General features: G+C 45.6%; 1 protein-coding gene across 1 annotated transcript in view; it reads left to right on the forward strand.

Annotated features, from left to right (window-relative positions):
* Positions 1 to 5,737: 5,737 nt before the first annotated feature.
* Positions 5,738 to 15,552, forward strand: part of LOC138598128 (A disintegrin and metalloproteinase with thrombospondin motifs 2-like) — a 117,309-nt gene continuing 107,494 nt past the window's right edge. Inside the window, exons 1-3 of the mRNA XM_069669829.1 lie at positions 5,738 to 5,876; positions 7,369 to 7,525; positions 7,568 to 7,778. Of these exons, the coding sequence (XP_069525930.1) occupies positions 5,789 to 5,876; positions 7,369 to 7,525; positions 7,568 to 7,778 (456 nt within the window). The 5' untranslated portion in view covers positions 5,738 to 5,788. The remainder of the gene's footprint in view (positions 5,877 to 7,368; positions 7,526 to 7,567; positions 7,779 to 15,552) is intronic.

Below are 15,552 nucleotides of genomic sequence, written 5' to 3' on the forward strand. Positions count from 1 at the left end.
TCATACTTTCCCACCGATAATTACAGTACAACGATAGTACTCATTCCTGGGCCGGCCCTTGAGCTTCCTGTGGTCGAGTTAAATCCAGTGGCAGCTGTGCCACAGAGGTCAGGGAGCAGGCTCTGCCTTTGCTGGCAGGGCTGCCTCTGAGTGGGATGAGGCGCTGCCGGAATAACAGGCCAGACTTCCCAAGATCATCCAGGTCCGTTTTTACTTGAGCCTGGGAAAATCCAGTCCTCTGTTGCCCTTGGCACAAACCAGGTCATAGCTTAGGCTAAAATCATGCAGAAAAAATCTAATAAAAAATCCTAATCTTCTTTGGAGAATGGAAGATTAAGCAATATTAATTTAGTGCTGGACAAGAGGGGATTTGAGACTGAATCATGATAGCTTATTTCCCAAACAGCTGTTTTTGTCTACTGTACAGAGCACACTTTTATCTAATAATCATGTAATGTAACCTACTTTTTAACTCCTTTTCAGCAGAGCTGTGTTAGAAATTAGTTATGAAGGAACAAGGACATCTCCGTGCTCCAGATCCATGGTGATCACTTATCAGAAAGGGCGCCCTGGCCAATCAGATCAGTCTATGGCATAAAGGGAAATAGGCCACAGGCACCCACTGAGAGCTTAGATAACATACGCTGCATAAACAGTCGATAGCAAAGGTGTGTGCGTGTGCGCAGGGATGTGTGTGTGTGTGGCCAACTAAATAAGCACACACCTGAAGGTGGTCCTGCAGTGGGCGGCGGTTTATTGGCAGTGCCAGAGAATAAGTAAAGGTACTATTGACCCGAGGGTCGAGCGCCATGGGATTTCACATTACTGCACCCAATGAAAAATGAAAAGTATCAGAGAGTTAACCCTACTGAGAAGCCATTGAATTGCAGGCTCAAGCATTACTTCAGTTTTTTCTCTGTCAGTCTCTGCTGAAAGGAATTATACTGTTCTCCAGATACACTGCACATATTTGTGCATGGACTCGTTATATTAGAAGAAGAAAATACCATGATATCCTCCCACTTGGTTATTGTCTATAGCATCCATTGTCTGTGTCACAGTCTCAAAAATCAATAGCGCAGTCTTTGTTTCTCCTCCTGGTGCTTTTTACTGCGGTTCATGATGATCAATATGCTTGTTGGAGGGGCAGACACACGTTACTATTGTTTTCCTGACTAGAGATGTGATTTAACACCACCAGTAATGAGACAAAGTTGAGTCCCTTTTAGTGTGGGTCAGTTTATGTTTGGAAATATTTGATCCCATTTACATCACTTTTAAAATATCAAATTACACATGGCGATGGATAAATGGTTTGTGCTGGATAATAATAACATGTAACCGATAAAACTATCCAAACACAGCAAGCAAATTGTGCACTTTACATCGTCACTTTAATTAGTTATTCCATGCTGTAAAAAGGATGATTGACAGCTCTGTTGACAAATACGGCTCCTGCAGCTGATCTGTTCACAGAGAAGCTGTTAAATACGCCGACGTGCGGGATCTTTGCTGGGTTTTTTTCAGAAAGTGAAGTGTGTGTTTTGGTTAGGGGAAGTGGCTACAGCGGCTCCACCTGCTGATCTCTACTGCGCAGCTCTGGCTCCAAATGACGTCACCATCGCAAGATGGCAGCGCCCGTCACGGGGGTATTTTGGCTTCAATTTCTGGCTTCAATTTCGTACAATGAGAGCCGACGGATACGCGTCATCCATCTATATGTACAGTCATTGGACTTAAGTCATCACTCATACAAGGCTAATCGCTATTTTGTCTTAATTTAAAATTCATGTGACTTTCTAACAGGATTTTGGAGTTCAGTTTAACAGCTCTTATCTAAGTGGATCTGTATGATGTCCACTGTATTAGGATATGCATTGTGTTCTACACCTGCACTTTAGTTCACACTGACACATACGCACACACACCTACAATTCCCTATGCATTGCTCTCCACGTGGACATCTATGACTTTCAGCAGCCACCTGTATCTCGGGTTCATGGCTGTGGCCTGATGTGCTGTCATGAGGCTTTGATGCCTCATCATGTACCCTCTCTGAGACACCGGGAACACCTGTCCTTGCACTTACAAGGCATGCTAATACATGCATACACAAGGCGGCCTGCTGCCTGACCTTGCAAGGACAGCAGGAGTCATTGAAGAGACGGGCCACGGCGGCACTGCAGGACACGTACGGCATATGCTCTCTCCGTAAAGCCCTCAACACATGCAGCATATTCAAGTTGTAGGCCGACTGCACCGACTGCAGCGACAGCCAACTACAGGACTCAGTCAGAGCGATAAAATGCAAATGTGAACAAACAAGAATCAGCTCATCTTTTGATTTCAAAACACCTTTTATTAAGAACATCCCCTAGAAACAAGATGACATTTCTTTGCTGTTGGCAACTGGAGGTAATTATAATAAATGAATAATAGAGTCATAGCATGCGTGGGTTTTATTTTTGTTCTGTGTTGTTCTATAGTACAAACAGTTTTCTAACAATTTGCTTGAATGCCTCTACACAGCGTCGACTGTTATTTACACCAGCTGAAGATGCACTGAACGCAGTTAGCTAACATGGCTTGTAATTAGAACCTATATTAACCACACAGAGCTGAAACAGTGCAACACGTCGAGAGCACAACAGATTTTTCTTCACTTGTCTCGTCTGACCATGCAGCTCTATTTCTCCACTCACAATCTGTTTGCACATGCACAGGCAACGGACGTCTGAACACCCACCTCCCAAAGACATACACAGACACGTGCCCGGACACACAAACACACACAGACACACACACACACACACACACACACAAACCCCCGCCCTGCCAAGCCCAGCTAAAATAACCTCCACAAACACCAGAGTTTGGTGTGTGTCTGTTTGTCTGGGACGAGGGATATTATTGTCTGTCTCTCCCTGCTCCTTCCAAGTGCACTTTTCAAGGTGCAGGGCTTGGTATCGCCATGGCAACAGCAAAGCGACCAGGAGCCGAGGGAGGGAGGGAGGAGGATGTGGGCGGTGGGGACAGAGGCGGGGGGTAGGGGAGAAGGGTGATGGGGATGATGTTGATGTGTAGAGGGAGGGGGGTCCTCTGGTCACAGAGAGGCATGCTGGGTACATAGACTTCGGAACACTGTGACATTTCGTGTGTCGTGACGACGCGGACTGAAAGCAAACAGGGCGTGGCTTTTTCTTCTGGAGGTGTGTGTGTGTGTGTGCGGCATCTGTAGTGATGTCTGTGTGTGTTCCCAAACAGCCCTGTGGAGATCTGTGCAGGGAGAGGCCAGGTGTGATCTGGATGCTTGGTGAAAGATGACCTCTCACTGTACAACGCACACACACACGCGCACACACACACACACACTGTCTCTCTTGCAGAGGAGGGTCAGTGTCTGTGTTTGTATAGCAGAGACCTCCAAGTATTACTGGTCAATTTTAACATGTGTGTGTCCATCTTGTCCCAGAAATGTCCACGCCTCTACATTTGTCTCCACACTCTCTCTCTCATCTGACCCAGCACTCTTCTGGTGACTTTCTCTTGTCTCACCATCGTTGTCTGAAGTTTAGTTCACCTTTTTTCAAAATCTTTTTCTCCCCTCCCTCAGCTCTTTCCTCTATCTGCTTCCTGTCAGGACCTCTGCAGGTGTGTGTAGCATCTCTACATCTCTTCCACACAACTTTACATTAACTAGAAGAAGAAACATGATCTCTATAACGAATCAATAAACAATTGCATTTATGTATTTATAGAATTATTTTGACTTTGTAATGACATGTTGCAAGTTTGAAGAGTGTTAGACTTAAAATCTATACTTCAAGCTGTATGTGGTACAAGCAGACCTTGTTGTTTTAATAACTTTAATGAGGTGGACTAAGTTGTTAAACTCTACCAGTTAGTTGTTTTCTTAAACAGATTATGGATGAAAATAACACACACAAAAAACATTGTGTAGATACGTACTCAATTAAAACACAATAGAAACAATCACAGACTAAATGTATTTACATGATGCAAAATAGTTATAGGAGATATGGCTGACTGATTTTACATTACACTGTAAGAGACATAGCAACAGATTAAACTGATCGACGTTAAAAGAATGGAAGAAGATTTCCCTCAGAATGACTTCACTCCTACTACGCTGCTGGCACTGAAGTCCTGACTAGTGGAGGGTACGACACTGTATGATTCAAGAGACGGAGGTGGAAATGTATTCAGTCTGTTCTGCAGAGCTTCCTGTAAAAGTTCACTGAGGATGATCTGGCAAGTGAGGAATACAGGAAGTTTCACTTTATCCTGTGGTTCATAAAACCAGTACTAATTGGTAAAAATAGCCATCACAAAATCGCTCTATAAAGTGGAACAACGGAAATGACATGCAACATCAATCACAGGTTTCTGAAAAGAAACTTTTCTGCAAATAAACCTAAATACATATATAATTTATAGGGTTACATTTATTCAGCCTTTAACCCTTAAAGAGTTCAGATGACCCCATGACCCCCCAAACAGTTATCCATCTCCGCCAGTGCGATTTTAAGACTGCTGACAGCTCATGATGTTGTCATTATTTTGCCTCTCTGGAGATCTTTTTTTTGTGTTGCCTTTAAAATCTTGGACACAAAAGTGAAAATGAGTTTTTTGAAGACACACTGCTAAATGGGACTCAACAGATTCACCTAAATACCTGACTTTGGTATTTCTACAAACGTCATTGTTCAGCAGTTTTTTGCTACTGTTATTGTCACGTTATATTTATTTTTAATAAAAAAAGAGACGGTAAAGGAAAACATTTCTGAAATGCAATTTTTTTTTCATTTTCTTTACATCATATGTTCGCCTCATGCTTCTAATCAGTTTAAACATTATATAAACGGTCAAGTGGAGTAAATGATGTGCTAAATGAGGGCAATGCAGGTTAGGGCAAGTTAGACTTCCTCTCCCCCTCGCTGTAAATTGGACCCTTGGGCCTTACAAAACTGAGTGCGTTTCTGCCAGTGAGCCACACGGGGCGCTGCTGCTCACCCAACCCTGCCCAGGCCGGGACGCTTGATGGGATATCCGAAGTTTGTGCACGGCGTGCAGCCTGTCAGGGACCGGCGGAGGAGAGGGCTGAACTGTACTTTTGATGGCTGAAAGAGCGTGCAAGTTGTGGGAATCACTTTTGGGCGCGCCACACTCACACTGGAGGTGTGATGGGGCAGCTTGCTTGTGAATTCCGCTGCATTTCTTGTCGATGTGAGCTGTCAGCGGGCCTGTCAGTCAGTCAGTCAGTCCGTCAGTCCGCAGCACGGCCAGCGCTCTCAAATCTCCTCTCAGTCTCATCTCACACAGCGGACACACACAGGGAGCGTGTGTGGGCGCACGGTGCCCGTTATGAGTGTGGTGTGTGTCTGTGTGTGTCTGTGTGTATGTGTGTGAGAGGAGTCGGGGAGTTGTCGGAGCACTAAGTCAAAGAGTGGGGGAGCACGCACAATGTGAGAGAGGAGTTGAGAGAAAGAGAGAGACATAGAGGAGGAGAGTTGAGTGAGAGTGTGTGAGTGGGAGAGGGAGAGAGAGAGAGGAAGAGAGAGAGAGAGAGAAAGAGAGAGAGACCTCAGCGGAGAGGAGGAGGAGAGAGAGAGGGGAGGAGAGCTCCGTCTCTCCCGGTGCACTTGGCAGTCTAGTTGCGGGCTGCTGTGCTGTTGCTGTCGTGGCGTGGCTGGTCGCGCCAGGCGGGGAACTTCACCACACTGGAGCCCGGAGTCCCACTCTCTCACCTGCGCAGTTCGGAGCTGCCATGGGTCTCTCGCCTGGATTTACTGTCCTAATTATTCTACCGGCCTTTCTGCTGCACACCAGCGGCCTTTACATCGCCAGTAGCGTTGGTACGTACAGTCCAGTTAAACGTGCTCACTGTTTATGTTGTTTTCCGTATCTGCTGATCTCCTCTCAGCAGGGCTGCACGGGGCTCTTCATGCGCTCACTGGAAGTCTGGAGCTCAGCGTAGCGAGCTCAAAACACTGTCCGCTTTCTTCTTCTTGTCTTTAATTTTTGGCATGTTTTTGCAGTTTTGGCAAACAACACTGTAGGACGCATTTGCAACTTCTGTGTGTCCCGCTGAGGTGTTTGCAGGGTCTTTCCGGAGGTCCCTCAGCGGTGCAAGCAGTGTTGTGTTGTGCTTTCTCCCACCCGGTGGATAATGTTATCTGGGGTGTAAGGGGGCATCAGATGCGCCGGTTTACTGTCGGATTTTGCAGTGAAGTAAGCTGACATTATCTGATTCTGCCGCTGTCGCATCTATCGATCTGTCACAGGACGCTGGAGTCGGATGTCAGCATATTGATCACACCATTATCAAATCATTCCTCTAACAAGAGGCTCAAGACATATTCAGTGTGTGTTGTTTTTTATCAGTCAGCAAACTTTAGACATTACACGTGAAATATGAATAATGATAATAACACCATGTGCACCTGGGGAGCACGTATACTGCGATAGCATACCTGTCTGACTCTGTGATGGCAATGACACAAAGTGGCCTTGACACAGTGTGTGCGTGTGATGGTGTGTGTGTGTGTGTGTGTGTGTGTGTGTGTTGTCACTGTCACATGTAAAGAGTGCAACTTACCTGCAGTAATTAGCATGCATGTAAGATACAAGTAACGATAGGATAAATGATTGCAAGATGTATTTAAATGCACACAGTGTTTATTTAAAGCGCTTTAAAGGGATCTTTTTTTTGTATCCGCTATGTGTCGAGGTTATAGGTATATTTTTCCTCGCATCGCGCAGCCTGACAGAGAGAAAACGTGAGAAAGCCGCAATTAGCACCTGATCTTGTTCTGGCTTTCCTGTTGACGGTGGAAGGGCACAGAAGGTGTCAGGAGCGCTGCGCGCACTGCTGAGGCTGCCGTTTCCAAACGCGCATTGCCGAGCACAGGGGTCGCCTCTGGGTTCATGGGTGGGGCTGTGTGTGTGTGTGTGTGTGTGTGTATGTGTGTGTGTGTGTGTATATGTGTGTGAAAGGTTACTGCTTTTATTTCTGTGATCTATTATTGTGTTCCTTGTGACGCAGAATAAGGGAGAATTCCATGGCATGCTTGGCATTTGTCTAATTCTTTATTTTTCCTCCCACTTCTTTTTTCCACCCCCCACTCACCCTTTACCCATGACTCCCTTTTTTCTCCACTGTTTATCCCCCATGCTTTCCCCATGACGTCTCCTCCCCCCCCCCCCCCCTTTATCTCAAATGTTTTCCTGCCCCCTCTTTCCACATTTTCATATCTTACTCACCCACAAAAAATTCCTCACTCACCTCCTTCTACCTCATCCTCTACCCCGTTACCCCCTCCCCCGCCTTTACTGTCCTGTTCCCAGACTCCCTGCAGCACGTCCTGGGGGAGTATGGACTGGTGAGGCCAATCAGTGTGGACGCAGAGGGCCGCTTCCTGTCGCACGCCGTCTCAGCCGGCCGAGTGGCAGGAGGGCAGCCCCGTAGGCGCCGGAGGAGGGAGGTAGGAGTAGGGGATGACGAGTGGGAAGGACCAAGAGGAGAACCAGCGGCCTCTCGGGAAAGGCTTTACTACAACGTCACCATCTTCGGCCGGGAGTTCCACCTGCGCCTGCGCCACAACGGCAGGCTGGTGGCCCCCGGAGCCAAGATGGAGTGGCACGATGACAGTGACAGCACCCGGCTCTCTGAGCCTCTTCAAGATGAATGCTTGTACGTGGGGGACATCACAGACACGCCAGGAGCCTCTGTGGCTATCAGCAACTGTGACGGCCTGGTGAGTGGACAACCTGAGTCACCTGTGCTCTGCTTTTTTTTCCTTCTGACTGGGAGGCGCTGTGAATGTGTCTGTGTACACTAGAGAGCAGATAATGGACGTCTGAGTGCGTCGGAAACAGAAAGCAAATCGCAAAGACAGGGGTTGTTTGACCCTTGACCTTGTCACTGTCCCGTGTGAGCTTTCTGGTTGTCCCCATCGCTCAGAGGCTGTCATGGGGTCAAAAGTGTGATCTGCTGTTCTCCCCAACGTCCTTTATGCTGGTTGTTACACCACAAGAAATACCTGAGTCATGTTTTCCTCCGTCTGTCCTCTGCCCCTTTTAGTTTACCCCTTTTAGCTTCAGGGGGAGGGATGGTTAAAGGAACACTGATGTTTCATCTCAGCACAATGCTTTAGAATAACATTTAGCTAGCCTGCACTGCTCATAACACATAGATGCACAAGCACCTGGCAAAGAGCCGACACTATAACAGAATTTGAATTGAAACTGCCACCATGAAATATTTTGGTTGCACAACAGTTGCTAAAAGGGCCTGAATTGTAGATGCTTTTAATAGAGCTGAGGACGAAGAGAGGAAAAGGAAAAGAGATGGCAAACAGTTGGTGAATGGCTGTCTGCGAGGGAGAGAAGTGAGATGTAGACGGTGTGAAGACTGTGCAGAGGAATTGCTGAGATGAGAGGATGCAGAAAGATGGAGACCAGGGCCTGAGGAAGAGGTGGAAGGGACAAGTGCAAGAAACAAGGCGAGCGCATAGGAGTAAAAACGGGCAGAGGATGTGTACAGATTGTGGGATGGAGTTCCCCTCATTAGGAAAACTGTTCATTAGTCAGCCAGATCAGCCCACCACTGGAGCTGAGTAGCAGCGACTGGATCCGTTTAGGGTTGAGGACACAGGGGACTGAGCGAGCAGCTGAGAGAGCAGGCAGGGAGCCAGCACAGCACAGGCCTGACATGCCCACTTAGCCTGATACCAGCAGCTCACTGCTGCTGTGCCTTTCTCCAGCCTGTCATTCCAGGGCTGATTGGGAACATCCAGGAAAAGGTTATTGTCAAAGTGTAGTTAGTGAAGATAGCGGATCACCAGGTAGCACTGTTCAGTGACACACTGCATCAGCAGGCAGGCCGGGATCTTATAGGATAGATTCACATGTTTAAAGTCTGTGTTGCGTATAATTATCTGCATGTTTATGTGTACAATGAAGCTGTTTTTATTTCAACATTAGTCACTTCCTAATGTCACTACAGTTTAGGGGAAATTTACCAATTTTCAACCTCAGTCCTATCATGCTATTACGGGGAGCTAATGCCATTATGGTAGAAAAAAATGCAATTTGGCTCTGTGCCTTTGGAGGACGCTATGCGCTTCTCCAATGGGACCTGGAAAGCCTCTGCCAGGCCATGTAAAATGCGTCATCTGGTGGAGGCCAGGGAGCTCGCTAAACTACTCAATCTAGGACGCCCGCCTCTGATGTCATGTCTCGTTTAAAATCATCAGGTTTGAAATGTAGACTGCAGACCTGAAGATTTTTTAGACGATCCACCGGTATATTCTCGTCATATTTCAGATTCTGTCCTGCTCTGAGCCGTTGCCTGCAGCAAAAACGGTAGTATTTCACTCCAGCGTCTCTCGCTGGGCCGTTCCTTTCAGAGGGAGGGGCACAATGCACGTTGGGTGCTGTAAGAATGTAGAATGGGCGAAACCACGAGCTGTTAGGACAACTTTCTCCACAGCTATGGGCTAATTTCAAGTATTATTGCTTCAATCGATTACAGAGAACCAGAAACCAGCTTTGACTGACAGTGGCTTTGTCCAGGGTGAATTGCTCCTTTAAGGGAAAAAACGGTCCTCACTATTGATGCAAATGTATACTTATGGTACCCTCTAGAGTTTTTGGCCACATATGATGGGACTTATTTGCACTTATAAACTCTGTTTTTGTGAGTGGGACCACATTCTGTTTGTATCAAGTGTGCGCAGGAAGAGGGAAATTCATGAGCATGCAGGTCGTATGTGCCCAGTTTTATGGTATGCTGCTGACTGGCTGTCCGTTGTGGTAGCATAGCGATGCTCAAAACAATTGCTGGAAAAAATATGGATGTAAACAATAACTATATTAGTAGGATTTCATATGCAAACAAAGGAGAAAATGCATTGAACACATGAGCTTGGCCTTCAGGCGTCACACAGCTTCTCTCTTTTTGCGTCTGGATTCAAAGCAAATGTGAGATTTTAGCAATCAGAGTTTAAAGAATCAGACACAAGGAATGATTAAAGCTGCACAAAACTGTCCCGTCTTACACACGGACATGTGTGTGTGTGTGTGAGTGTGTTGCTGTGGCTTGAAACAATATGTCCTTTAATATCATGTTCATTGGGGTTGTTTTCAACGTCTACCTAAATGAGTTTAGTCGTTCATTTCTCACGTTTCAGTTATATAATCGTTCAAATGAGAGAATAGAAAATTATATCAGTGCTCTAATAGTCGTGAAAAAAGGAAACACCCTTTTATTAATCGCTGTCCACTTAAATTTAATTTTCCTCTCCCCGCCCCTGAGCAGCTCGTGTCATAACTAATCAATTCTTACAACCTCCTCAAGCACGCCAAGAAAAGCAGCCAAGCTCCGCCAGGCTCTGCCTGAGCTCTGCCCGTATGTGCCTGCTCAAACCCAGCAGAGCCACGTAGCCCGGCTCTGCCATGCTGTGCCCACTTCCTCACTGACCCACTATCCTGCTTAGCTTCTTCTGCCTGCGTTTCCATTTACAGCTGAAGACCTCTCGCTGGCTGTGATCCAGGGCGTGTGAGCAGAGGGAAGGAGAGAACAAAGACGGGGGCAGCGAGGGTTCAGACCAAAAATACAACAAAATAAATGTAAAGAGGCAGAGGAGGGGAAATAAAGAGGGCAGAGGTTAGAGATTTCAAGAAGTAGCAAATGAGCAGAATAAATAAGAGAGGGCGAGAGAGCACAGGGAAAAAGGGAAAATCTTTGAATAGACAAATGACCTTTGGGGGGAATTGGATTCCTGTGAACAGAAGCTGTGATCAGCTGGTTGGTTCTCTGGATGGTTGAGAGGAGGCAGCACACTGCACAGCGTGACGACTGTGTCCATGTGTTTTTAGTCCTCGACCGGGGCACTGCAAATGAAATTAAACTGCAGCTGAGACTGTGTGTGTGTGTGTGTGTGTGTGTGTGTGTGTGTGTGTGTGTGTGTGTGTGTGCAGAGAACAGAACGAGGGCCTGCATGAATCAAACAAAATAAAAGGATGAGCTTAGTAGGTTTCCACTTCATGCAGTAATGTTGGTAAGTGTGCGTCAGTGACAATCCAATTTCTGCGTATGAATTAGAGTTCATTGTTTCATTGTGGCAGTAAAATTGTCACTTTTACAAGGACATGCAAGTAGAGAGATCCATCTCTGATATTATTGGAAACACCTTTGATTTTCTGCTGTGATAAAAGTCCACTTATTGTTTTACCTGCTTGACTTTAAAGAATAACCCCTCAGACGTTGTTCTGTATTGAAATTCACTGTAATCGTTCTTTGGTCCTCATTAGATAAGGGTCACACATGAATCTAAATGGTGTATGTCCATTTTCACGGCCAGTCTTCAGTGATTAATGCGTGCTGCAGCATTACAACATTACAGCATGACAGTAACCAGGCCTGGAAATCATTCATTGTTTATTGGAATAGCCGCTGGCTCCACCAAATACTGCGGTGTGTTGTTCTTCAGTGTGTTGTCCCTCAGTGTGTTGTTCTTCAGTGTGTTGTCCCTCAGTGTGTTGTTCTTCAGTGTGTTGTTCTTCAGTGTGTTGTTCTGAGATTGGCGCCTCGGTGATTTGATGGGTTGGAGGCTTTTATGTTGGATAAAGCCACTTGTTGAACTGCAGGTGTATTTCATCTGTAGTTATGTTTAATATTTTTAACTAGACTTTGTCAAACTTATATTTTAACAAAATTCTCTTTTTAAGTTATACTCATTGCTCATACTCATTACTCATAGATGAGATGCCAGACAAGGTAATTTCCCTTTGGGGATCAATAAAGTTATTGTTACTGTTATTGCAGAATGATATACATAGATATACACTGTAAAAAAAAAATCTTAAAAAACGGAGAGATTTCTTTTAAAAATACAGATATTTTACATTCTCTGTATTTTTCTGTCAACACTAGTAAAATAAAAAAGAAATACCATTATAAAAACATCTATAATGCTTAAATAAATGTGTAAATCTGTACAATTAATGACAAATATGTAGAAATACCTTAAAATGACAAAGTCCAAGTCAAAGTGCAGACCAATATAAAACACAAAAAAATAACCACCAACATGCTTTGACTTTATCTTAGAAGTAAAGATAAACCTGCGAAATCTTTAACAATTATGGAAGTTTTTAAAGAAGTATAAAGGGTTTCGTTTCAAGGCCCTCAAATCCCGACCTTCTCTTCTATCTGTGTGAATGCATGCTTCCGTTCGCGTGTTGACCTCGGCCCCTCTTGCGGTCCCTCCTGCAGCCTTACCTTCCGTATTTGCTCAGAGATGTGGAGGCTGTTGGCTGTGTCGGCCTGATTTTGCGCACATGTGGGTGTGAGGTCAGGTGCATCCATGTGTGTGTGTGTGTGTGTGTGTGTGTCTTATGGGGATCTTATGCGGAATGTTGAGTGTCAGCAGAGCTCCGGCTTTTCCTCCTCTTCGAAGAGACGGAGAGACGGAGCGTTAAAAAGTCAAATTAAATCAAAATAATCCTGTCAGTGTGACTTACTGGAGTAACAAGCGGGGACTGTCACACTGTACACAGGCGGTGCTGTCAACTCAGCCAGAGACGCATTCATTTTCACAAGTTATTTATAAGTCATTTTCATCTTATAAATCCGTGTCGCTTGTCTGTTTCCTTTTTTTGTTTGTTTTTGATTAATGTCTGTTTTGCTTCTGTTTATTAGATCACATACTGACACACATACTTACACACCAACAGTTAAGCTCCTCCCCCTCTCAGTCCTTATTGAACTAGGTGAACTAGTCACATCCTCTAAGTAGCCACAAGCACAGACAGAAGCAGAGACGCTGTTGAGAGTGAATACTATCTTCCATCAGGATTTAGCATCACTTCAGAGCTGTGCTGTGACGTTCAAAACGTCCCTCCAGCTAAAACAGTCTTGATTAATCATCATGATCAAAATGATAACTATACTTTAATCCTGTTTCCCAGCTAGAATTGATTTGTTCTAAGAACGTTCTGAGAATGTTACGCGTGATGTTTTTAATAGTAGGAGAACGTACTCTGAAAACAACAAAAGATCCTCACAATGTTGCAGTTAAAACGTTTTGTCTTAGTCTAACTTTTTACGTTACAGGAACTTTATCTGAAATGATAAACATCCTTAAAACATTCTTTGAATATTAGATCAAAACGTTTCCTTTCAAGCGTAAGTAGAACTTGTAGGAAATGTTAGCCAATGTTATGGGAGCGTTCCCTGCTAGCTGGGATTCTCCTTCCAGACAGATTTGGGCCCCAACCGCCCTGTGCCTGCAGAAGCTGTTTAATGTATACCATGGTGCTTTGCATTTAATTACTGGCTATGGCAACCTCTTAAACCACTGCCGTCTGCATGCTGCTGCTAAGTGCTAATCTGTATGTCTGCAGACTTTAGTATTGGCCCGGCTTTTATAAATCTTCTTGGGCCTTATTTTCCTAGATTGATGTGTTCAAACCAAAACATGACCTACACTCTCAAATATTCTGCAGATGTTGGTCCGCAGAGTTACAAATGAGTTAGGGCCCGATCGGATAGAGCGCAACGTGAGGCGCACCACTCTGCCTTTTCTGTTGGAGCACAGAGCGGAAAAACAATACATAAAAGCAGCGCGCAAAAAGCGTCCCTCTCATTAAAAACAACTACAAAAAAGCCTCCCCAGCTGCTAAAACGCGCTCTGTCTGATCGGGACCTTAGACAACAGCTTTTAAATACACGGCCCATTTTCCTGGAATAATGTGCAGAAAAGCCTGAAATTGTCATTGCGTGTCTCTTATCTCCAGTGCGAAGCTTCCTGTCCTCCAGATGTGCAGAAGCACCAAAGATAATCAGTGAGTTCTGAATAATGGTAGGGCTGGTTCAGGTTACCGTGGGAACAGAGGGTTACACAGGTGTGAGGAGTCGATAGGTGTGAAGTAAGACCGAACTGGGTGAGAAGTTGTCGTCATGTCTGCGTTGCCTGTTATCTTAGAGTTTACTCCTGAATTTCAGACAGAGGCACACCTGGAAGACAACACACGTGTTGCCACAGCGGTGACGTACACCTGCACATGTAAACACCCTGCACACCTCTGCTCAAGTGGGAACCATGAGCTCCAACACACGTGCACACACCTACAGCACGGTCAGCCGCTCAGACACACGACAGGGACAGACAGCACTTCCCCTGAACCATCTTTACCTCCCCGCATGACACAAACCTGCGCACACACTTCTCTTACTGTCTCCAGCCCTCCGTTGCTCTGTTCTCTCGCTCTCTCCGTCTCGTGTTTCTTGGCCAGCAGCGGTAGCAGCGAGCAGGAGAGCTCTCCTAATGATGGTATTAAAAGAGTCAGGGAAATGACAGAGAAAGAGAAAGAAAAAGAATGTGGCAGACAGCTTTTTGCTCCCCAACACCCACAGATTCAGAGCTCTGGCAAAAAAAGAAAGCGACAGCATGAGACGGCGCTCCTTTAGCGAGCAGTCTTTGTCTGTTTTTAGCTGCAGCTCTGCTCCCGAGCATTGATCACACAAGTGGTGCTGAGGGTTAAGGGTATTGCCCGTTATCTATGCAGAAAAAAAGTTAGCTAGATACGGCTATATGGCTTTTTGCACAATATAGGCATCATTATTTGTTGGCACATAATTAGCCCTGATCCTGTGCAGGTGTTGCCCTTTGTATATTGTGATATGCTGTATTTATGTTTGCTCCAGTCTGTTCATGTGTGTTATTAGTGCACAGCAGGAATGCTGGGAGGCGGCGTGTTATTTTGGTGCTTTCATTGAAAAGACTCCACATCAACAGCAACAGAAATGCCAAAGCATTGACAGGTGTTTTATTTCTCTCTGTCTGTGGGCGGGTGCTGGGAGACAGCACAGTCTCTGCTAATACTATAAAAATCATCTAACATCTTAATCGCCTTAGGGTTACAATACTAATTCAGTGGAAGGATGTGATTGTGATGGAAGTTCAGTTAGAAAGGGTGTTTCTTAACATACAGTCTGCATGTACACATAGACGTGAATCTGTGCCAGCAGAGGGCTTAATCATGTGAGAGAGTGGCGGGCCAATCACAATAATCAGCCCACATATACTCTTAATGCCAGCGACACGGACACTTGCGCCAGCCATGCCCCTGGAATACACTCAGTCATTACCTCCACATTAGGAGTCAATAGAGGAGGCAGCTCCGGGCGAGCCAACTCATCCATCCATCCAGCCAGCCCTGCAGTTAAGCTCGGTCAGGCGTGGCAGCTCGCTCGGCCCTACACTGTGTTATTCCACCGCGGGTCACACGATAAGCAGCTCTCAACTGTAATCAGCTCAAATTGAAATGATGACATCAATTACAGCACGCCGCACAGCTGTTATTGACCCCGGTCCTCGCTGGCTGCGTAGACGCACTAGGCAGTGTGTTGGGGAGGAAAAAAATAAAAAAATGGTGGGTCATGGTGGGGGGACGACTGCAGGAACCACGCAGCTGCAGGGAGAGCCGGGTGAGGAGAGGCCAGACTGCTGATGCATGGTATGA

The sequence above is a fragment of the Semicossyphus pulcher genome, unplaced genomic scaffold (assembly GCF_022749685.1).
Source record: "Semicossyphus pulcher isolate SPU_LCO1_2020_fin unplaced genomic scaffold, fSemPul1.0.p SCAF_2, whole genome shotgun sequence".
NCBI lineage: Eukaryota > Metazoa > Chordata > Actinopteri > Labriformes > Labridae > Semicossyphus > Semicossyphus pulcher.